The sequence below is a fragment of the Chroicocephalus ridibundus genome, chromosome 1 (genome assembly GCF_963924245.1).
Source record: "Chroicocephalus ridibundus chromosome 1, bChrRid1.1, whole genome shotgun sequence".
Lineage (NCBI taxonomy): Eukaryota > Metazoa > Chordata > Aves > Charadriiformes > Laridae > Chroicocephalus > Chroicocephalus ridibundus.
In genome coordinates this window covers 58,803,697-58,828,581 of record NC_086284.1, presented here as the reverse complement: position 1 = coordinate 58,828,581, position 24,885 = coordinate 58,803,697, and the positions used below count along the sequence as shown (strand labels likewise).

At 44.9% G+C, this 24,885-nt stretch overlaps 1 protein-coding gene across 1 annotated transcript; it reads left to right on the top strand.

Annotated features, from left to right (window-relative positions):
* Positions 1–1,955: 1,955 nt before the first annotated feature.
* On the top strand, positions 1,956–21,226 carry DCT (dopachrome tautomerase). Its single transcript, XM_063345318.1, has 8 exons — positions 1,956–2,256; positions 11,980–12,279; positions 13,750–13,850; positions 15,022–15,188; positions 16,921–17,100; positions 17,206–17,341; positions 18,634–18,835; positions 21,045–21,226. The coding sequence occupies exons 1-8, from the start codon at positions 1,956–1,958 to the stop codon at positions 21,224–21,226; spliced, it is 1,569 nt and encodes a 522-aa protein (XP_063201388.1).
* The last annotated feature ends 3,659 nt before the right edge of the window (positions 21,227–24,885 follow it).

Sequence of the window (24,885 nt, the reverse complement as noted above, 5' to 3'; positions counted from 1 at the left end):
CTCTCAAATGGCAGCAGGCACCTCCCTACGGGTGTCTGAACTGAGCCAGCTTTGATTAGAATGGCTGCTTGCACACGTATTTTATGTGCAGACACTTCAGTTCAGGGGTTTAATCAGCTAGCTGAATCCTATCCATGTTTTTTGATTTTTTTTTTTTTTTGGTGATGCTGATAAATGTGTGTTCACTTTAATTGCTCTCAGGTGGTATGTTGGTAACTTTGGTTCAGGACATTGTCTAACTTCGATTCAAAGACTGATCTTTCCCACATCCGAGGGGTGTGTTCAGGTGCTGAGTAGTATGGGGAGGTGGTTTTGAGTTAGTGCCTCCGTGTACAACTCCCGAGCTTCTTCAGCCTATTTTTCCAGCAACTAGTCCTGTTTTCTGTCTTTTTCACATGTTGTGTTGAGAGCACCAGGCAAAAGCCAGTTCCAGGTAAATTGAACCCTAAGGGAGATGAGTTGAAACTCCTATGTGGTATTGCTAATTTGCTTTGTACTTCCAAAAATTAAGTGGAATCATATTTTAGTTTGTCTGGCAAGTAGTAAATTTTTTATATAAAGATTGGAGAACCTGAAAGTGCTGAGGACAGCATCTGCAGTGCGGATGAACTCCTTAGCTGCATGATGGCAGTAAGTTTGCTGCACGGATAATAGACTTCTTGTGCCAGAATGGTGTGGCTGAACATCCATGGAAATATTGAATAGTACAGACATAACCACAGCTGTTTTCATTCTACGTACTTACAAACATGCCTAAACAATTTTAGTGCGGAGGGGGGAGGTAGAGAAAGCTTTCAGTGAAGCAGAGGGAGTCGCCAGTTTTTATTCAGTATGGTGGAGCTGAACAAATAGCTATTGCTTCAGACTCATCTCATGACTTATCACTACTTTAATTTGATTTATTCATTTTATTCCTCTAGCACATAGGGGTTGCATTGTGGGCAAGAACTGCTGCGTGCTAGCAGCTTTTTAAAGTAATTTTTGTCGGTGTCTTGAACGAAACCACTTGTCTGCATGCCTGGTGCGCGTATTGATCTTACAGCCTGTCTTCTGCCAGGTGGGTAATAAATGCTCAGCTGTGACAGTACTGAAAGCCTAGCAGCCCGACCGCCCCCAAAACAACCTCTGGTGTAATGATGGGGAAAGAATTAGAGAGCAAACAAGGACCCTTTAAAACCAATTAAATAATTTATTTTGCATGCGAAAAGGCTATTAAGAAGGGAGCCCTTCTCCACTTGCCACTCAGATGTTTACACTGCAAGCACTGGAGCTCCGCAGTCAGCAGGTGGAGTCTCCATCCCAAGCTGTTACTACCAAGTTTATTAATTTCTGTTAATGACACACCTTTGTCCTCTTGTGCTTCCAGTTCATTTTCTACTGCCGCTGTTTTAGTGGCAAGTGTTATCTTGCAGCAAATGAACTGAAAAGAGAAGGGTTTTCCTCTTCTGTTTATCCTCTCTTTACAAGGTTCTCATGAAAAGAATAAACTTGTTTCTCCAGCCACCTCAGCTAAAACAAGACCATCAATTTCTCATGAAAGACATGGAGAAATAAATCTGAGGCATTCACCCTCCTGACAGACTGCCAGAGCCCGCAGAACTTGCTCTCACGCTGGCATCTTTTCTGCTCTTGATGTCATGTGCAAAACACGAGGATTTCTGCTGTGCTAATCCCTCTAATGAGGGCTTCTCCCAACCTCTATATAAACCTTGCTCAAAGCCGTGGCTGCCGGGCAGGCACCGCAGAGCCAAAGCGCCCATCTTTTGAACTGCATTCAAGGCAATTAGAGACCGGGATTAAACAAACACCCGACACCAGCATCCTCAGTAGCGAGAGGGATTATCCTGGTTGGCTGGGGCATGGAGCCGCGGCCAGGCCAGGCTGTCCCACGGCGGAGATCTCCCCGCTCCGCTCACTCAGGTCCAGCGGAGAGGCAGAACCTCCACCCAGCCGTAATGGGCGCCCTGAGGTGGCTTTTCTGGGCTGGGCTGGGCTACCTGAGCTGCTGCTGGCCCCCTCGGGCGCAGGCACAGTTCCCCCGTGCCTGCATGACGGTGGATGCCCTTCGCTTGAAGCGCTGCTGCCCCGCCTTGGGGACGGAGCCAGGCAATGTCTGCGGGTCCCTGCAGGGCAGGGGACAGTGTCAGGGGGTGCAGGTGGACACTCAGCCCTGGAGTGGACCCTACACCCTTCGAAATGTGGATGACCGGGAGCGGTGGCCCCTCAAGTTCTTCAACCAGAGCTGCCGGTGCACAGGTGAGAGGGGTGCAGGGGTGAGGAGACGGGGACAGATGGGTCTGAAGGCCAGAAACATTCCTGGTGCGAAAGGCATCAAGAAGGCTTCAGATATTATCAGTTTCCTAAAAACGCAAGTTCATGGTACTGTCAGCACTTTTTCAGAGCAACAGAGTTGAAAAAGTGTTCTCTCTCATGCAAACTTTGGGTTTTCTTCTCTCCCCCTGGAGTTGACCCTGTAGCCACCCATCACCTTTCTCCACAGAGTTTTGGATGTTTCAGTGCTGCATCAAGACCTCTGTCACTGCTAATCATGGCTCGGTGAACTTGTACCAGTGTGCATTGATCAGAGATTTATGCCTTTTGGAGTAGTATTTTGCAGCACAATATACCCCCGCGCACTGAAAACAGGTAGATACCTGGCTGCGGTCTTTCCCAGGATCATTAACTAAGTCTACAACTCACTCTGATCCAATGTGGGTCTGTACAACCACCGAAGAGGCCATCCTGCCCTTTTCCTCCCCATCTCCAGCCGCTCCTTCCCACCCGTGCTTTTACATGGGCTTCCATGTTCACATGCTGGAAGCAAAACAGGTCAGGGAGCTGATGTGCTTGAAGGCTCACCTGGCCAAAAGGATCAGGTTTTAATAAGACCAGTTCACGAGTACCAGCAGGAGGGAGGGAATAGAAAGGTGAGGTCAGGACAGGATAAGGTGCCGGGACTCTTCTTCATCAGCAGCCCTGGTTGAAGCAGGGTTAAAATGAGGAGGAACCGTAGCATCAGCCCAGGCTGGGTGGCAGGGCTGGCAGGAGATGGAACCAGCAGTCAGGCAAAGGGCACATCTCAAGCACTGAAATCACCTGCTGGGCAGGTTTCACAGGCAGCCTGGGGTCTTTTGTTGGAAACATAAAGTTATTTGAGTTTTCTAACATGGGGAGAATAGCCTGTTTTCCTTCAACCTGATTCTTAGAACTAGCTGAACTGTTTTGTCTAAAATACATCCGGGCTCTCACTATGAAAAAAGCCCAGATCAATCTGAGAAAGAAGCACTACAGAAAATTTCACCCCATGAGGTTAAGTTTTGCAATGCTTTTATCAACTGAAAGCAGAGACGTAGGGGCAGATGACTTAAATTATTAAGTTACCGAAGGTCCTCAAAATAATAACAGACTTTAGAGGATAAATTGGTTTTTATCTCTTCCTTTGACTAGATTTCAAATGCTTGTGTGGAAGTACTTTTCCAGACACTTTAAAGGGTTTTTTCATGTTAAAGGTTCTTACATACCTCCAAAACTAAAGTCAGGTACCACACACAGGCACAGACCCTGAGTCAGAAGAGCCCACACCAACATTTACGCAGCCTGAGCAATTAGGTTAATCAAAACCTGGGAGTAAGTTGAAGAGCAGTGTAGACAGACATGGTCTGCGTAGGCAGACGTTCATTTGCTCGTCCAAGTAGAGGTAAGCACCGGTATTTGATATTTGCAGGGCTGGGTCCCAAGTTACGTGACTGGAATGTAGTGTCCTGTCGTTCAGCCTCACTTCTGCTGAGCTGTCCTCTCTCCTCGCCTCTAAATCTGGTTTCTCTCACTGTGTGTTTATTTCGCTTGTATTCCTCTTTCTCCTTTATCATCTAAATATACCAGTGATAAAACCTTAAGGTGGAAGGCATCCTTAGGGATGATTTTCAGAAAGGTTGCCTGGGCTCTACTCTGGTGCTGCAGGCAAAGGCATTTCTAGGAGAAGGCTAAGAAGTTCACAACTGCACGGGATTTGAATTAGATGTGACGCTTTTATAATGCTGGTGATTGTGTCTCTGTGTCTATTAATATTTTGTTGTATTTTTTTTCAGTCTGTTTTATACACTGGTTGGCTGTCTGCTCACCAGAGTTCTAAGTAATGTGATGTGTGGTCTTTGTTAGGCATCCAGGGCTATGGTAGCCATGGTAGGGAACATAAATTAAATGTGCTCATTCAAAGGCACGTGGAACAGCGCACATCTCTACTATTAAGGTATCTTACTTTCCAAATGAATGTTGTGTGCAAACTGCCTATTAGAAATGGTTCCTGGCTCGTGCAAACTCCAACCCATGCTGAGGCTCTTTCTAGCATTTTAACAATATAAACGGTCATGTTCCAGTGCCATCTTGGCACTGTTTAATTTATAGTTTAGACATGGTGTAAATGATAAGCTATGGGAACTCCAACTGCCATGTAGCTGATTATATTTGGATAGACAGAGCCATTTAAACCTGTCACATAGCTGATGGCTGTACTGTAGGAAACCTGGAGGAGCTGGCCAGGATTTTCCAAAGGCGGGGATTCTGAAGTTCTCACAATAAATTAATCCATGTGAGCATTCTGCTTAAAACTTAATAGCTAAGGATAAAAGGAACTCTGAAAATTTGACCATTTGTTGTAGCTGTTAATTGAGGAAAAATATCTTAAAACCATTTCCATCCAGGTCTGGGTGCTGAATATTTCTGGGAGAAGAAAAAAAAAGAAAAGAAGAAAATCCCAAACACAAAGAAATATTGATGAGTGGTTATTGTGGGGTCAGATTATTTTTATATTTTTTCTCATATTAATGTTGATTTTCTAAGGAAAATTAAAAAAGAACATTTCCATTTCTAGGCATTAGCAGGTAGCATGCATTAGTCTTTCTTTAACCGGGGACAAATATAACAGAATAAGATTAGTATGACGGAAAGATCCAGTTTTACTTCCCACATTTTGTACAAAGAGCTATGGTCAAAAAAGCAATTGTAAGTCTGTTGTCAGGATGCTGCTTGCTGCGCGTTTCACTCAGTGTGTTGTCAGCAGCAAAAATATCATCTCTAGAAAAAAGATGTGGTTATGGAGCACTGTGTCCAGCTCTGGAGTCCTCAGCGCAAGAAGGACATGGACCTATTGGAATGGGTCCAGCAGAGGGCCACGAAGATGGTCAGAGGGCTGGGGCACCTCTGCTATGAGGACAGGCTGAGAGAGCTGGGGTTGTTCAACCTGGAGAAGAGAAGGCTCCAAGGAGACCTTCTAGCAGCCTTCCAGTACCTGAAGGGGGCCTACAGGAGAGATGGGGAGGGACTCTTTGTCAGGGAGTGTAATGATAGGATGAGGGGTAACGGTTTTAAACTGGAAGAGGGGAGATTTAGATTGGATATTAGGAAAAAATTCTTTCCTGTGAGGGTGGTGAGGCACTGGAACAAGTTGCTCAGGGAAGCTGTGGCTGCCCCATCCCTGGAAGTGTTCAAGGCCAGGCTGGATGGGGCTTTGAGCAGCCTGGTCTAGTGGGAGGTGTCCCTGCCCATGGCAGGGGGTTGGAACTAGATGATCTTGAAGGTCCCTTCCAACCCAAACCATTCTGTGATTCTATGAATGTACCTGGGAGGTAGCAAAGAGGTTTTAGTTCCTGTCTAATTTCAGTTTTCAATCTATTGTATGCGTTCTACAATTGGTTTGGGTGCACCTAATATTAATTCAATTTATATAAATTCTTAAACTGAAGTGACCTGATGACAGTTCCTGACAGCGTGCAGTACTATGTGAAGGGGAATGTGGTAATTTGTTTTTCAATAAGGTGCATGTGTTGCATTAGACAAAATGTTGGATGCACTAGTCTAACCCTGAAAACTGACACTTGTAACTAATTACACCACAAAGCAGTATTTCAGTGGGATAGTTAAATTTAGTTTAGAAGAATACTGTTTTAGAAGACTTATGAACTAAATGCTATTTTGAGTTCTAAAGGATAAAACTGTACTAGTGGCATAGCATTTTAAAAACTCAGTACAGATTATTGTGAAAAAACCACTGCAGTCAGTCATGTGGTTGCTAGTACAGATTGTGACAGTGATTAAACAATGACGTGCTTTGAGTTCACTGAGGAGTTAAACATAATTATCATTCATTTCTTTTCCTGCCACTTTCTACAGTTGACGTGTGGACATGTGCTGAACATTATTTTTTTTCCATAGAAGTTTTTTGAGGGAAAAAAAAATCTTTTCACATTCCTGTGCAATATTTAATCAAGCTGGTGGCAGAGGGTTTAAATTCTATTGTTTAGCTGTAAGCAAATTGCCAGTTAAGCCACGTAGTTGATATGATGGCCCTCCCACTAGGAAAAAAATGAGCTTTTGAAGTAGTTATAAAATAGACTTCATTTACTTGTTGTAGGGCAATGTAGCTGTGGGATAATACTGAATTATAACCTTACCTTGATGATCCCGTTAAAGCCTGTACTAGGTACAGATCTTCCACATCCTACAGCCTAACAGGACATCCAAATGAAGAGCTAGAGGAGACAGAAGAACTAACCATTTATCTCACATGGTGACAATCTGGATCCTACCCTTGGGGTACTGCAGTATGCTGGTGTTTCAAATCTAATGTAACCCCTGTTGTAATGCAATGGCTAAAGAAGTCTGAAAAGGAGTCCTTTCTCCCCATCCAATAGAAAATGTGTATTAAGCTGGTGTCCGTGGAAGGAAGAGGCATGGCAGCTGCTCAGATTTTGTAATAAAGCAAGGCAGAAGATGGTGAGTGTTGGATGGGTTCCTTTTTACCAAAGACAAGACTCTGCGTTGGTGGATTTATTAACGCATGTTATGCTCAACGTCTGAAGGCCAACCATGTGCTATGACTGCTCAGAGGTAGAAAAGTCCCTGTCTGTGAACTCAGGCAACCAGTGGGGTTGAGAAGCAGACTACAGTGCTATGTGATAACTGGTGTTGGCATACACCAGTGATGTGTATTAACACATACCAAGTGTCGTGTCATAAGAAGTATCTTTTTCTCGGTGTCATGCCCATGGACTGACCCACTGGGAGAGGCTGCATGGCCATAGTGCCTACAGAAATAGCCAGATTAACCCAACTTGACTGGGATAGAGCACCTGAAAGTAATGGAACAAGCAGGGAGTATCTGGACCCCATCTGTGACATGATCTCCCGTCTGTGTTCCAGAATGACCTCCCACACTATATTCTTTAGGAACCAGAAGAGGTGACAATAATCTCTGTTGTCTCTGGCATAGCTTCAGAGAGGTAGTACACTGAGTTGCTACATATTAGTCACTAAAGGCAAAAAAATGCTAAAGGCATGAATCCTTGCATGTTCCTGTGGTCCCTGTGTTCAAAAGGATATTAGAATCATAGAATCATAGAATCATTTAGGTTGGAAAAGACCCTTGGGATCATCGAGTCCAACCATCAACTCCACTCTACAAAGTTCTCCCTTACACCATATCCCCTAACACCACATCTAAACGAGTCTTAAACACATCCAGGGATGGTGACTCCACCGCCTCCCTGGGCAGCCTATTCCAGTGTCTGACCACTCTTTCTGTGAAGAATTTGTTCCTAATGTCCAGCCTAAACCTACCCTGCTGCAGCTTGAACCCATTCCCTCTTGTTCTATCGCTAATTACCTGTGAGAAGAGACCAGCACCAACCTCTCTACAATGTCCTTTCAAGTAGCTGTAGAGAGTGATGAGGTCTCCCCTCAGCCTCCTCTTCCTCAAACTAAACAGTCCCAGCTCCTTCAATCGCTCCTTATAAGATTTATTCTGCAGGCCCTTCACCAGCTCCGTTGCCCTCCTCTGCACTCGCTCCAGCACCTCGATATCTCTCCCGTATTGAGGTGCCCAGAGCTGGAGACAATACTCAAGGTGTGGCCTCACCAGTGTTGAGTACAGGGGGGCAGTCACCTCCCTACTTCTGCTGGTCACACTATTTCTAATACAAGCCAGGATGCCATTGGCTTTCTTGGCCACCTGGACTCCATTGAAAGGGTCTCAGTGTCTTACTGAAAATGTCTACTAATGTGTGCTATATCCTGATAATATGAGATTACTTTGCCAGCTCCCCTAGAGCTGTACCATCTCTAGTCCACCATCAGTCCACCATCACCAGCGTAGCAGATGTTGAAGTTAAGTTGTAAGAGACTGGGACATACGTTTCACAGTGCTATCATGTGGGAAGTCCAGAAGGCAGTAAATGAACTTTCTGAAAAGAGCAATGCATCATTTCCAGACCAGTGGCCTGGCTTTAGAAACAAACACTGAAAAAGTGGTTTGGGTGGGATGTAAACCTGTGTCTGTGTACTGCAGTCATTCCTGTTTGCAATATGGGAAATCCCACAGACTTCCATCAGCTTCTCGCTATTTCAGCTGCTGCATAACAACAGTCCGGTGATGCATGGAGCCTACTGAAAGAAAATGACAAAAAGCAACTTTCGATTTCATGAAGCGTTGTTGTCGTGTGCTTTTCTGACAAGAGAACATTGCCAAATAGACCTGAGGATGTGTTGCGTGAAAAGGGGCAAAGCGGTTTTGGCAGAAGATAAACCCCCTTGTGTTCTAACACTCCTCACCGAGGTGGGAGGCTAGGTGCGGCTAGGTTTAAATCCTGAGTGATGCCCAATTCAGCACTATCAGTCCAGTCGCGTTTAATGTGTATTAAACTATTACGATTTGGATACACTAATAGTGGACTGCACCTTCAGTCTAGTCGTGCTCAGGAACTAGCATGGCCTCTCTCGAGTCTTTGGTCGCGTTCAGTGAGAAACCAAAATGACTCGCTACTTAAAAAAGTGCAGTTTATTTAAACAACAGATATATAGGTTCTTAGGATTGCAGGTGATAAATACACTGTCTGCAAAGCACGTGCAAACGAAAGTATTGTTACATATACAAAACGCACGACAAAGTTATAAACGATACAGCCTGGCTCTAAATGTAGAAAAGAGAGTCTCTAGAGAAATCTCTAAGTTTCCCGAGAAAGCACTCGGTATAATCTAAGTCTTACCCAAAGGCGTCCCTATGGGGGGAAGAGAGGCTCAGCCCATTGACTGCTCCCAGAAGTCAGTGATATAATTCTTTATGATGGTGTCTTCCCTGGGCATCCCCCCTCTCTCGGGCTATTTTTATACTATTTGTTATCTTCAAGGTGGAGTTTGAGTGACTTTAGTCATACATACTTTTATCATGATTGGTGTAAATTTCTCTCGCTTCACAATTAAAGGTATAGTTTACGAGAAATTCAGGGCGCAGACTCAAGAAGGAGTGGTCGCACCTTGGAGGCGGGTAGCCTTCGGGATGGAGGTGTGTTTTGGTATTATAATGACATTATAATGAGCAAAGTTCGCACAAAGGACAGCATTTCATCAAAATTTGACAAAATGTTGGCTCTGAGCATCTAGCGGGCAGCTAATTGGCAGCTTATCTGTTTCATGGTATCATCCCATTCCTGTATCTGCTATACATCATAAGGTAAAGCCACGGAATAATTGCATCCCGTCCCGTACCTCATGTAGCTTATCAGGGAACCACAGATGTTGTGTCCTTCATGCCAGCTGCGGCTATTTTCTACCTCAGAAGCCTCTTGATTTTATACTTTTCCTTAAGGTGTGAACAATGCTGTACTTTTGTATTTTTTAGCCAATTTAGTATTTATTCCACAGGATGCTACAAAAATGTTCAACGCAATCAGCAGTGAAGTAATACTGCCGTGGGAAATACCACTTTGCCTGGGAATTGGCTCCTCCTGTTTGCCAGTCTCTTCTTCACTGCTGTCCTCCTTCTTACTCAGTAAAAGCTCATATCCCATTGAAAAGTGCCTGGTGAAGTGGTGGAAAGAATAGACCCCTTGGATTACTTCACAGATTAGGCAGTTAAGGAAGAAAATCCTGTAGAGCGTCAACTGGATATAATTAGCACCTGTAAAGGGTGAAATGAGTGAGGAGTCACTGGTTTATCTGACTTCAAATGCCATAGAAGTGGAGAAGAGCATTTTTTCCTACAAAGATGACTCAACATTTCAGGCTTTTGCAAATTTCTTTTCATAGCCTGAGGAGGCGCATAAAGTATACCTAAAATATGGGTATTGTCTCATAAAATGATCTTGGGCTTCAAGAGCTGCATATAGTCAAAGGGCCCCAGAGAGAGAAATAGGCACCTTCAGAGCCTCAGCAAATGTCTGTTGGAGTCTTGTTCTGATACCAAGACCAGACAAACCTGGCCTGCACTAATTTTGGTTCCGTTAGTGCTATATTTCAAAGTGACGCTTATCCTACGCTGTGAGTAGATGGGTCATTTGAATTACTGAAGTGTGGCCACCAATCTCAAAAAAGGTTGTTGAAAGATCTTTTTGTGGTTAATTCCTGCTTTGCCTCTCTTCTCTTGAAAAGGACTGAATTGTACCTTTGGGTGTGAGGGGACAACATCTGCTTTCCAGAAGTTCATGTTCCGTGTACTGAAACTTGTGCAATATATGCAGCCTAATTAGGCAATGTGGCAAGATATTCCTGATATTTGTCATCTGGTCAGTACAGGCTGGAGCATGTGACGGGTCCCAAGAGTGCAGATCCCAGAGGAACCCTGGTTGCCCCAGTACTCCTTCCTTCCCCTGGCAGCAATGCTTGTCCTGCATCCCTGCTAGGCCAGCAGCCCACCTGCGTGTGGGCAGGAGGCAGATGTCCGCTGCAGGAATGGTCCCTTCCCCGTCTCCCCTGGCAAAGGCAAAGCAAGCTGCAGGGGGACCTTTCTGCTGCTAACTGGCAGCCTGCCACGGTGGCGAGAGGCCACGCTTAAAGCAAGCTCTGCTTTCCTGGGCTCTTCCACCACACGAGGGGGTCTGAGCTAATAGCCTGGAGGGAACCCGATGACTTGCCTTCGGAAGGATGCCAGCAGGGAATGACGGTACTGCAGTGTTTCTCAAGCTCTTATTGCAGCACTATTTAATTATGCTTAAAGCGTGACCTGCCACACCCCTGGTGCTTGTCCTGGATTGTGTTGGGTCTCAGATATACTGTTAACAGACGTTAGTTCCTTCCTGAGTTTTGTCCTTAAGAGAACTGTTTTGGTTGGGGATTTGTTCCTGTGCTTAAGGACCCACGTGAGCTGACCCTTTTTTGGGTTTGATCCTGGAAGTCTGGGAGTACTTGAGAGCCAATTGAGCAAAGCACTTCACCATGTGCTTAACCTGAAATGCTTGGCCCTCTCCTCGGTGAGACTCCTCACGTGCCTGAGGGCTCCGCAGAACTCTGAGCACCTTGCGGTGCCAAACCCATTACCCAGCACTTCAGCTCCCCAGCTGGCTGAGTGTGATTCTTGACTCTTCTGTGGCTGTGGGAAGTGATCCGACCTTCTGGTTAGGCAACTGGCAAAGCTGCCAGTCTGCTCAGATGCTGTCCCTTCCAGGAACTGGTGTCTCTGGGGAAAAAGAGTGCTAATCCTTAATTCATTGAAACTGGTTAGGGGTCTAGAGCACAAGTCTTATAAGGAGAGGCTGAAGGAGCTGGGGTTGTTTAGGTTGGAGAAAAGGAGGCTGAGGGGAGACCTTATCGCTCTCTACAACTACCTGAAAGGAGGGTGTAGAGAGGTGGGGATTGGTCTCTTCTCCCAAATAGCAAGTGACAGGACAAGAGGAAATGGCCTCAAGCTACGCCGGGGCGGGGGGGTTAGGTTGGATATTAGGAAAAAATTATTCACCAAAAGGGTTATCAAGCATTGAAACAGGCTGCCCAGGGAAGTGGTGGAATCATCATCCCTGGAGGTATTTAAAAGATGGGTAGACGTGGTGCTGAGGGACATGGTTTAGTGGTGGTTTTGTCAGTGTTAGGTTGATGGTTAGACTCCATGAGCTGAAAGGTCCCTTCCAACCTAGACAATTCTACGAATCTTTTGCATTTCATTGTTAGTTTTCCCTGATTCATAATGTCATGACTGCTCTTTCCCTCTTGATTCAGGAAACTTTGCTGGCTATAACTGTGGTGACTGCAAGTTTGGCTGGACCGGCCCTGACTGCAACGTGAAGAAGCCACCAGTTGTCAGGAAGGATGTCCACTCCCTGACGGCAGAGGAGAGAGCGCAGTTCTTTGATGCTCTAGACCGTGCAAAGACAACCATTCACCCAGACTATGTAATTGCAACTCAGCACTGGATGAGTCTGCTTGGTCCCACTGGAGAGGAACCGCAAATTGCCAACTGCAGTATTTATAACTACTTTGTTTGGCTCCATTACTACTCGGTCAGAGACACGCTCTTAGGTTAGTGCTTTTCTTATCCAAGGGGCTCTGCAGGTAAAAGAAAGGGGGAAAAGTGTCATTGCTGAACAAAGGTAAGTATGCTTACCACAGCTGCATTACTTTAGTGAGCAGCGAGTCCCAGTAGGAGCAGATCTGTAGAGTGAAATGGTGGTAAGAAGCCGGTGGCCACCCGCAGTTAAAGGACCGTCAGACTTGCTGCAGTCTGGTCCCTGCAACCAAACACCCTGTGGTGGCTGGAGCACACCAACCACACTTCTGGTGCACCTTCCGTCTGACAGGGGAACGGGTCACAGGCTTCACCGTTGGGTGAACTGAAGTGTGGTCAGGCAGTGACTGACTTCAAAAAGATGTTCCTAGTCCACAGGACAAGGTAGATGCAGCGGCAGTGGGAAAGGGGCTCTGCAGTGGTGAAGGCAGCGACCATGCAGAGACGTTGGGGACCAGGTGCTACTACTTTCTGTGGCCTTCAGCAAGTCACTAAGGGTGGGATTTGCCTGACTAATCACAGGTGGCTTTTAAAACCAGACCATGTTAGAAGTTTGGGTATCTAACTCCATGCTTTCTCCCAAGTCAGGATTCCTAGTCCTTCTTGCTCTTCTAGACGGAAGTACCCATGCCAGCCCCATTTCACAAAGCCCAGCTCTCACAGGAGGAGGCAGCAGTATGGCTTTTCCACCCAGCAATTCTACGTGCAACCTGAACAGCCCATATCTACCTCCTTGCTAGAAGGTGTCTGCTACCCTGCAGTGGGTTTTCTTCAGTCTCGTGTTCTGACACGGTTCCATTTTGCAGGGCTGAAGGAAGCAGTCTCTGTCCTAGCATGAGCAAAGGTCCTTCAGGGGACCGGGCGGTCACGTGGAAAGGGAAAGAGGCAACTTCAGCGCTGCTGCAGTGATAAATAAATTCTTATCTGGGTTAAAGCTTGCTTCAGTGATAAACATATCCATATGTGGTTTGAAGCCTCTAGCCTTTGAGTGCCTGTGTTCTCATGTGTAAGAATAAGAGCACAATACAAGAAATAACAAGCACAATTTGAAGAAAATTGGCAAAGGAAATGTTGAATTACTGTTGGCAAGTTATGGAAAATACTGAGGTTATCTTGATAGATACACAGTGTAAGTCCTGCCACTGAGCAAAAGAATGAGATAATTTGATACATATTAGCGAGGAGCTAAGATTTTAGACAAGATGACTGCTTCTTAAAACCAAAATTCACGAAAAGCATAGGAAATCTTCACAATATCCAACTTCTGGGGGAATGTGAAGTGTTGAGAAGCACTGAAGTGAATATCCACAGAGGAGTTTCACTTGTCCCCATGTGAGTGTTGTAGCTTCTGACGCGTGCGTTCTTTCCAAAGGTGCAGAGCTGCAGGTTTTTGTTTAACTCCCCTCTGGGCAATAGAAGAAGGTGCTGTCTTTCTCTTGAGCCTCATCTGGTGCCTAAGCTCTTATTTTATCTTCTCTTTGTAGGACCCGGCCGCCCCTTCACAGGTATCGATTTCTCCCATCAAGGACCTGCCTTTGTTACTTGGCACAGGTACCATTTGCTGCTGCTGGAGAGAGACCTGCAGGTGGGTGAGCTTTTTCCCTTTCCCTTTCCCTTTCCCTTTCCCTTTCCCTTTCCCTTTCCCTTTCCCTTTCCCTTTCCCTTTCCCTTTCCCTTTCCCTTTCCCTTTCCCTTTCCCTTTCCCTTTCCTCATGCAGCTTCTCTCTTTTGCTACCTGACTCTGTTGAGCCAGCCGAGGGTAAGCTATTTCGTAGGACAGATTCTTACCCAAACTCCCAGGAGCGTTTGCTCACTGATCTTTTTTTGTTTAAAGTGAAATTACTGCTTTCAAGATACCGAGGACCGAACAGTTTCTCACTGTGAACAATGATGTGAAGGTTATCATGGAGACTTTTTTCTTCATCTCCCCAACAGGGGACAGAAGATGTGAATTAACAGTACTTATTAATAAAATCAAAGCAACACCTACACGTAAAACTTCGTAATAGATGTTGTCTGCTGATATTGAAGGTACCCTGCTAATTAAAGCAACTCTAAATATTACCCCCTTTAAATGTGCCATGCTATACATTTAATACATGCATATATTTAGCAATATATCTTTTAACGAAATATATGTTAATGTGCCTGACAGTCAGTTGTCGAAGCATTGACTCATTTCCATTTGCATTACTGCTACATTGGCAATGTTACTGTATTTTAACCTTGCAGATCTCCAATGAAAACAGTTGCTATCAAAATAGCTGCAGGATCTTGCTTGCATGAAATCGTATCTTACAAGCAAGCATGAGCAAATGTGCTGTATTCCTCTGTTACTGCAAGTTCAGATCCTTCCCCAGGGCCAGCCTTTCTGGAGCCAAAACAAACAATATGCGCGATTTTACCCGTTACCCACTTACATCACTCAGAAAGATTCTTAGTTGCTTAAGGCTCGATTCATCTCTGCCTCTGCCTGGTCTCCGGGTTGGTAGAAAGCCTAACATGGCCAGAAGCAGCACAGCCAACAGTAGAGTAACTGGTGACAATGTCTTTGCTAGGACTGACTTAACCCCCCAATCTTTTCCAAAAAGGAGTTGGAGCAGCTCTGTGAAGAGCGTGTAGGTGCAATGCAGAATGAAAAGCAGAATATCCAGTGAAATATCCAGCGAATACACAGTGAAACAACTTGCAGGTGTCCCTTTCTTTCTCTTGCCGTTGAAGGTGGTCTCCTGCTAACGCGTTTCTGTCCATTGCAGCGACTGATGGGCAACGACTCCTTTGCGCTGCCCTACTGGAACTTCGCCACGGGTAGAAACGAGTGCGATGTCTGCACGGACCAGCTCTTTGGAGCATCATGGCCAGATGACCCGGGGATGATCAGCCCGAGCTCCAGATTCTCCCGGTGGCAAATAGTTTGCAACAGGTATGAGAATATCTAGGGCAAGCTCGCCTACCGATCAACCCTTGCTTTCAGTCAGTGTTGAGAGCGTGGGCTGCACTCTCAGTGTGAGTGAGCGGCAGGAAAAGAGCCAAGACATCTTTTTTAAAACTGGGAATCACCATCGGTTTGTGTGTAGATGGTGCTGTGTAAACTTGCCCCCCTGGTATTAGGGAAATGTATTTTTTAAGATGATTCTTTTGCTACAGGATTTTAGTCGATTCAGCCAATTTGAGGCTGCCAAAAGTCTGAAGAGTTTGCACATTGGCAAGTATCTTTTTGAAGAAGAAATGCCTGGTATTGGTTCTCTGTAACGAACACTGGTTTTTGGTGGCAGAAAGAGAAAGCCAGAGACAGGCTGAAAAATCTGTTCCCTTGTGTTGGGTGAGATCTTTAGTTTATATATATACCTTTATATATATATATCTTTAATTTATATGTATAAATATATATATAAAATAAATATAAAAAAATATATATGTATCTCTATATAAATATATATTTTTATATACCTGATATATTTAGTGCAGTTTGGGGATTGACTTCAAAGTGACTGAGATTTCACATGGAAAGCAACACGGAGACAGCCAGGAGCTTGCTGCCAGCTCTCTATAGGCATATACTGATGGAGGTGAGGGCAGGGCTCCGATGTGCAGGATCGGGGCGCTACGACATAAGATGCTGATGGTTACAATTCTCATAAAACATTCCTCTGTCAGCTCCGAGGTAGTGTGCAGTCGGTCAGATGGAGATACCAAGCGCTCAGGGTTTTTGAAAAGAGTCTCTTTCTCTGGCTACCTAAAGAACTACTTGAAATTCTAGCTTTAGGCACCAGTTGGCTTTAAATCTTGCCCCTACTTTTTCTCCAAGATAAATAGGGTTTTGTTTTTTCTCGAAAACTGAAGTGACTGAACTTTTGCCTTGCCAAGGTTAAAGAAAGAAGGGCTTTTGTTTACTTCAGGAGTTTCTGAAAATGCAGTCTCATTTTATACTGAATAGCGCAGAATTTTTTCCACAAGTGTTACACGGTTTTTCTCCTCCTTCTTCGCTCTTTCTCTCCATGATATAAACGACTTGCTCTCCCTTAGCTAGTAGGCAAACCCTGCAACACCAGGATGTCCTACAGGCCCTGAAAAAGAGGACGTAGTGCATCCTGGAGGAGTGGAAAGTGAAATCAATAGAGGACGAGGGGTAGGAAGTGAAATCCTGTTTTCCATCATTCCTTGCATTTTCTTAGCCCACCCTGCAGTGGGACTTCCCTGTTTATTTTCCTCTTTGTTAAGAGTTAAAAACCTAGTGCTTACCCAGGACTGAAAGTTTTTCAATTCAAAATTCAAAAGACTCTTTCAGATTGTCTGGCAAAAACTGTTCTTGCAAAGCCCTCGGGAGGGGAATAGGTGTGAAGGAAGCTGTGTTTGCCTTTTCTAAAGCATCCTCTCTCTGTGGAGGATGAGCCTGGTGACTCTTGGTCCAAATGACTGATGGTCCACAGAGGCCGCAGAGCCACAGAATGTCATGGCATAGAGGCAGTCCTGCGATAACTTCAGCTCCCAGGCCATGGGAGGTGAACCCAGATGCCCCAAGAGGTGCCAGTCCCTAACCCCTGCTCTCTCCCATGTCCAGCTGAGGCCTCTTTTATACTACGGGAGAAAAAGCCAACAAGCCGGGGGTGTCATCGCCATCTTCTGACTTGTGCCTCTTTCTGTTCCATACTCAGCTTGGATGACTACAACCGCCTGGTCACCTTGTGCAATGGGAGTGACGAAGGGCCTCTGCGGCGGCGGCCGCCCGGGGGCTCCGGGGAGCAGCTGCCCACTGCGGAGGACGTCAGGAGGTGCCTTTCCCTGCAGGAGTTCGACAGCCCCCCCTTTTTCCGCAATTCCAGTTTCAGTTTCAGGTTTGGCCTTTGGCTCCTCCAGAGCCCGCTGGGTCATGGGTTTTCTTTACGCGTGTGTTTGTCGGCACAATATGCTCACTTGTTGCTGCTTTTACCCATCCACAGGAATGCGCTGGAGGGCTTCGATAAACCCGGCGGAGCCCTTAACTCGCCGATGCTGAGCCTTCATAATCTGGCTCACTCTTTCTTGAATGGGACCAGCGTTCTCCCTCACGCAGCCGCCAATGATCCCATCTTTGTGGTATGTCTTTTTCCCCCAGTCTGGGTGGCAGTGGCTCAGAGAAGCTGGCTCACCAGAGACTGGCAAAACAAGTAAAGTCAATTCCCTAAAAATAAGTCCTTAAAATAGAAAAGGAGATTTCTCTTTTCTTGAACATTGCCACGCCTGCATAATGGTCAAATAAAGAGGGAAGGAATCTCAGGGTGATTTGTGAAATATAAAATAAGTTTCTAGGGAGAAGAGCTGCTTTTGTTTAAAACTTCACAGGCTAAAAGGAAGCACATCTAATTTCACGGTCTTTTGGGGAACAGAAATGTGATTTCACTGGTGCGTTGGTAGAATGCTGCATTGCAATGAGCAGCACGAAAAGCAATGTGCAAATAAAAAGCCAACCATTGACTCTGCTTACACATCTTTCCTAATAAATTCATGCCAATTTCTTTTCCCCTTTGTTAGAGTAAACCACAGTGATTATACAGAGGAATTCTAACACAATTAATTTATTTCTTAGCTTTATTTTAAGTTTGCAATCTTTTGTTGAAAAAGTTAGCCCAAGTACTTACATAGTGGTTCTCCAGCTTATTTTCTTAATAATTCTTGAATTCCTCCATGAATTCCTTTCTTACACAATGAAATCTTAATTTCAGTAGGCTGTAATTTTAAATGCAAGGTTATTTTCCATGCAATATTTTCTAATTTTTTTCAAGGGTGGTAATTAAAAAACATAGGGGCATCAGAAACGAATTTGAACTGCCCCAGACATTTGTAATAGTTGTCTGAACTCAGCTGGGAAACAATGTTCCTGTATTAGTGCTTTATAGACCTATAGCCTCACTAGGCGAGACCTGATCAAATTCATGGGTCCCCAGAGCTGTGGAGGATCAAATGAGCATGAAGGAATCAAATTTCCCACAATTTTCTGTACCTCTTCAAACACGAGAAGAATAAAATACTTTTGAGAGGTACATTCACCTGAATGAGCTCAGTGGGCCCTCACCTGAGAGGACGGACCTCCCTATTCATTGCCAGCTGATATTAAACTGTCTGGAGAAAGAGCTTATTATGAACAAGCGGCAACAAGGACACATACAGCAAAATATCCCATGCAGGAGATCAATTTACTCCATTCTCATGAGCTTTCCTGGTTTCCCATTGTGTAAATCCCACCTAAATTACATTACCCTCTTCTCTCTCAAAAGCTGCTGCCACCTTAGACGAGACTGTTTTAAGTGTGTTTTAAAGTGTTTTAAAAAGTGTTTGAAAACTTCAGAAAGAGCTTTAGTTGGTGTGTGTGCCTATGCCTGGATTTGCAGGTTCTTCACTCCTTTACCGATGCCATCTTTGACGAGTGGATGAAGCGGTTTAACCCCCCTGACAATGCCTGGCCAGAGGAGCTGGCCCCCATCGGTCACAACAGACTGTATAACATGGTCCCTTTTTTCCCCCCTGTGACCAACGACGAGCTCTTCCAAACCGCGGAGCAGCTCGGCTACACCTACGCCATTGACCTGCCAGGTACGTCTCGGAGGTGCAGAGGCTGTTCCAGGCCACGAGATGAGAGCTCATGTTTTCAGTGACATGAAAAATAAGGCACCTTTCACAAAGCACTTGGGTCTATTCACCTGCTGACTACCAATCCCATACGGTAGCGGAGGTAGTTAAAACTCACCGGGTAAGCTGTGGTAATGACAAGCGTGCACACCCTTAGTTTGCTCTGCTGCAAAATGCATCAACTTGAGCGGCTCCGGCATCGACGACGTGCTCCTTTGGGGTTGAGGAGTCTTTGATTTTGGCTCCTGCTCCCAGAGCTGTTTGTGCCTGTTACGGGATCCTTTAACCTGTCAGAGGTCAGGCACTCTGCCAGGGAGCACAGAGCCCTGAATAGTACCGTGCCGTGAATCTCGTTAGAGGTGAACTCCATTAATCTTTGGATACACTGGAGCGATGCACCTGAGTGTTTTGTATTATAAAACCCCAATTTTGAAGATTTTCTGTGCCCGTAGGTGCCATATGTTTGTCTACAGGTTTGTCTATATTCGTTTGAAATTACCCTTGACACAAATCAGACAAAGACAAAAAACAAGAAGGCAAAATGTACAAAATCCAAAATCTGCAACACGAGTTACAAATGTTTGTAAAAGGCACAAGTGTAAGGAATGCACGAAAACCAGGCCTCAGATGCTTTCCCCAAGATTAAATCCAAGCAGTTTCTTTCTCTCCCTCTCTATTCCTTTGAGAGGCAGTAGGTGCTTATCTAACCTATGTGGCCAGAAATTTCTTCTAAATGCTTACCATGTATCTGTGGTTTTAAATGCTTACCATGTATCGGTGGTTTTAATCTGTGGAGACTGTTTAAAGGTCTATACACTGCAAAAGATTGAAACCCTTGTCCTCAGGCTGCGGTCGTGCAGGGGAGCCCCGACTTGTGGAGTCACGCTAGCTGCCTCTGCGGTGCTTTTCTCAGGGGTGTCCCCAGAATTTCCCCTGAGAATTTAAACTTCCCCGTTTACGGAGTTTAATTTTTCCTCCCCTTGGACTACCGTCCCCACTCCTGCTTTGGATATGCTGCTCCTCCTTGGGCACGAGGTACCCAGGGAGGAAAAAAGGCAGCTTGTGATTGTGCTGCTTCTCAACTCCCACCTAAATATTTAGCTCACTGTGAAGCAGCCTATCTATCCCTGTCTGCATGGTCTGTGTTCAGACAATACAGTTTTTACATCCAAACCCTTCCCTTTTATCTAAATATGTAAGTTGCTAATTCTACTTCATGGAGCCGCATTAGAAATCAACATACGTAACATATTGCTGGCTCTTATTGAGAGATGGTAAAGCAGTAAACAATTCATTTTGGGGCCTTACTGAACTTGGCCATGATTGCCCTCAACTCTTTTGTTGATGGCGACTGTGGATTGGGGCACACAACTTTCAGTCGCTTTTATATTCAGTGTGACATCTCCTTGAGCCATCTGTCTCATTAAGCCCATATGTCTGAGTAACTTCTAAATACTTGAAGTCCTTTTGAGAGGTTTTTTGTGAATATTTAGTCAAATGTAGTTATTGCCGTCTCAGTATATGTAGCACTTTTCCAGGACAGGACAGCAGGCGGTTTTTGCTTCCGAAAGCATAATGAAAACAGAAAATAAAGTTATTCGGCCAAGTGGAGCAGGGTTATTATGAGAATGGGCAATATTATCTTAGAAGACAGAAGTGGTTCCCCAAAAGTAGTTCAAAATCAGAAGATGAGACCTGGAGCCGGTCGGCAGAACCACACTGAGTAGTGTTTTCAGTTAAAAGTTTGACAATGGGCTGCTTTGTGGTCTGTTGGAGAATTTGAGGGTTTTCTGTTGACCGACATAGTTTGAAACAGCTATGCCGAAATGTCATTATAGAAAGAATTGCTTAGATAATTCAAAATTTTGGCCGAATTAGATATGAGAATGATCTTTTTGTCTTGTAACTGTTAATCTTTCCTGTTCTCAACACTTGAAATTTATATGAAAGGTTGAAGGTTAAATTCAGCTGTAGGCTTCTGTGGCAGGAAACATCTCTGGCTCTGGTATGCATGTTGGTTACACGGTGCATTACCAGCTGCCCCTGTGGCCAGTGGGTCTCTAGGCCACATAAGTAATCATAATTACCAGGCTGTGGGATATTTTCTTTCTTCCATGTGATTTGGGAAATTAAAGTATGTGCTGTCCTCACTTCAGGCATTCCGTATTTCCAGGTTCACTTGAAGAAACCCAAATGTGGGCTGTCACGGTTGGATCCACAGTCGGAGGGGCGCTTATAGCTCTGGCCATGCTCGTTCTGCTGCTTGTACTTTTCCAGCACCGAAGGCAGAGAAGAGGTTTTGAACCACTGATGAATGTGAGCTTCAGCCCCAAAAAGTACATGGAAGAGGCCTAGTGCCCTTGCTTTGCTTCTTTGCTGATTCTTGTAGGAAGTGACCTTGATTGCCTCACTGAGAGTTTAGCTGAGAGTTTATCACACACTCCTTCGGCAGCTAACTACATTGTTCTCATTCAGGTTTTCCCGTTATCTTGTGAATTGTAATATATGAAGTCTCTGGGTACGTATGTGCAAGGCCCAAGACAGGCCAGCCTTTTCTCATTACCAAACGTTATCTGGAGTGTGTTACACTTGTAAGACATCCTCTGTAGATTCAGATCAAGACAGCTAAGAATCCAAGTAGAAGAAAAACAACTTGAATAACCGAGATAATTTTTCACCCCAGTGTGCTTTTGATTTCATTTAGCAGCTCTAAGATGTGCTGAAAGTTATTAACTTTACATATATATTTGAATAACATATTGTTTTACAATTACCAATAAATATTCTGAATGAAATAGTCTTTTTTTTAAGGTTCAAAATGTTTCATGCTCTTTGACAAAATACTGTAGGACCCCCATGGTTATAGTTTATTTCATCATATACGTTATTTCCAATCAAGTTGATGTTAGCAATAGGTAAACCTCCAAACTCAAAGTCTCCTAAAATTTAAGGGCAGGAGTTCCCTGACTGCTAGGTATACACTTGTGTTTTACCTCTGTGTTAGGGACCTGTGACGGTAGTTGAAAATGGTGCTCATCCTTTTCTGTTTTGGCTCTGCCGCACTGTTTCATGGATCTAGATTTAAATTTCCAAAGTCTGTGACCCAGGACTCAAAGTAAGAAGACTAAGATAGCTCACATTACCCAGGTCTGCAGGTGGGGGATCAGGCTTGGATGTGGCACTCCCTAGACCCCATCTTAGACTCCAGATTTGGGTGTCTCTCCTATGTTATCTTGAGACAGGGTTTTTACATGACAAATGAAGTCCTGAACAGATTGTGTCAGCTTTGGTGCTTAACATATTACATTAGGGGAATGTTCAGATTTTGCATTTTGTAAGGTCCTGAATCTTAGAAAAACTCTGCTTTTGTAGCCTTGAATAAAAAATTCCAGTTAGTAATGGTTTATGGTATTTCTTGTAGGCCTGCTCAGTACTAGCCATGTGGACTAGAAAGATGATCTCAGTAGGTCTTCACATATACTTAGCTTTGAGTATGTGTAACTCACAAAACTAACCTCAAAAATGCAGGCTTTTTGGGGCAAAGAAAAGTTGTGATTTTCTCACCACGTGCTCAGATAGCATCAGGTGGACAACAATCTGCTGCATTTTCTACTGTTCTGTGGTGCCTTTGGGGGATCCCAGCATGCTTATTCCTGGTTCATGCCTGACATCATTCCTGATGTCAATGGTTGGAGCACTTTTTGTGCATCTGCTCAGCCCAGTACCATAGCCCCCAATTCAGGATACCTTTTGGGGTATTTTACCATGTAGGGAGTGGTGTTACTTGGTGCTGAGGACACCAAATGAGGTCTCTGGAGACCTGCCTCGGGCATGTGTCACATCGGTTGGATCCTGATCAGTGTCAATTTGTAGCTAGGTCTGAAGCATCCACGTGCCCTTCTCAGGGATGAGGTGTCAGCCACTTTCTAGCACTACAAGACTGAGTCTTCACAAAGAATCATAGAATGGTTTGGGCTGGAAGGGACGCTTAAAGGCCATCTAGTCCAACCCCTCCTGCAGTGAGCAGGGACATCTTCGACTAGACCAGGTTGCTCAGAGCCCCGTCCAACCTGACCGTGAATGTTTCCAGGGATGGGGCATCTACCACCCCTCTGGGCAACCTTTGCCAGTGTTTCACCACCCTCATTGTAAAAAATTTCTTCCTTATATCTAGTCTAAATCTACCCTGTTTTAGTTCAAAACCGTTACCCCTTGTCCTATTGCAACAGGCCCTACTAAAAAGTTCATCCCCATCTTTCTTATAAGACCTTTAAGTGCTGAAAGGCCACAATAAAGTCTCCTTGGAGCCTTCTCTTCTTCAGGCTGAACAACCCAGAACATGTACCAGTTCGTGCTAAATACTGATTTAGAGAGATGCTGCTGGATGCCGATTGACACCTTTTTGTCCTGGGTGTGATGTGAATGCCAAAATTTAGGAGACAGGCTGGGCTGCTATTTCCAAGGGTGAGTGAGATTTTTCCTTGGGGTCATAGTTTGTGCCTAACTAGCTTCACCACCTTGGAGTTTTGGATCCTGCTGTCCCAAGTGTTCGCTTTGCAAGCCGCCCTGGTTATTGGCAAGTGACAGTGGCAGTGGGAGAGGAAGGAGAGAAACAGGAGAGAAATATCAAAAATGTAGCACAGCAGCTAATCTGTTAGAACTGATTTTGCCTAAGAGCAGGTGGGTAAAACATGAGAAAGTTGCTCAGTTCTCACTTGTAAATTGGGTGCAGAGGTATTTTCCTTTCCAGAAGAAAAGCAATGAGGGCATTAGGTTGATCCTATGCACATAAAAAGTGCTAGGATCAAGGATCCGTGCCTTACTCTTTCCACTCGTTGGCCTTACTTTAATAATTACGGCTTTAAAACTGTGACTGGTCTTCAGAGTTCCTTGTAAAAATCTGGCTGTACAGAGAGCACAACCTGCCCTCTTGCGGCTTACTGGAATATTACCTGGTGACACCAGAAAGCTGTTTTCTCTTTTTAAAAAGTACAATCTCGGTCTAGCCAACCAAGGAAAGTTGCATCCCCGGTGAAAGGAAGAAGTGCGGGTAAACTTTATATGAAATGCTTAAAAAAAAAAGAAGGTTGAGCATCGGCACATTACAAAACAGATGGAGGAAATCCTGTAGCAAGTCTGAGTGTAAAGGTTGGTTTTACATGTTTTAATGTTCCATTCACCCCATACTACAGAAAAGGCATTTTTTTGTTGCTGGTTTATACAGGTGTTAGTAAATACCTGCCATGTCTTGTTGCATAAATTATACTGAAGCGATTACTGGTGGGGTGGGATGAAAGGGGACTCTCTGTCCCATGACTGGAGGAAAGACTTCCATAGCTTTCTAAACTGAGGGAAACAATGCTGAAAACACACCATCCCCAATCTCCACAGAGCCCAGGACACCCTGGGATTTTGGTCCTACAAATCAGTGCAAAGTGTGACCTCAGCGGATGCCCACGGACCACCTCTGCCCATCACTTTTTCCCTCTCACTTTCATAACTGAGCCGTGACCCAGCCCAGGGAGGAAGGTTGAGGGACCAGCACATCCATCTTTGTGGTCGCTTTTTACTCAAGACACTTTGCTGGCAGATGGGAGGTGCACTCCCGAATGACTTCCAGCTGAGATGGGTGTAATCATCACCATCCCTCCCCTTTAAAATAATTCCTGCTGAATTGCTGCTTTCTTCTCATGAAAAGCTCTGAATCACACAGGAGCAAGTAACACGCAGCTGCAAATGAGATGTTTAAGCTCCAGAGGGGGAGAAGTGTTCAAAAACATCCCTTTCTCAGCCTTTTTGTTAGCTAGACCTATGCAGCTTCCAGCTCTGTGCGGCGGGCTTTTGTGTGGATTATCTTTCTGAGGAGTTTAATTCTCTCCAGTCACTAGCTAATTGCTCTCTCAATTGGCTGTACTGGATCCGTGGGCAGCTAACGCCTCTTTCTGAGTCATCCAGTGGGTCAGGTGCCTAATTTTTTGACTCTGTAGTAAGCTGGTGGCAGCCACATCATCTCT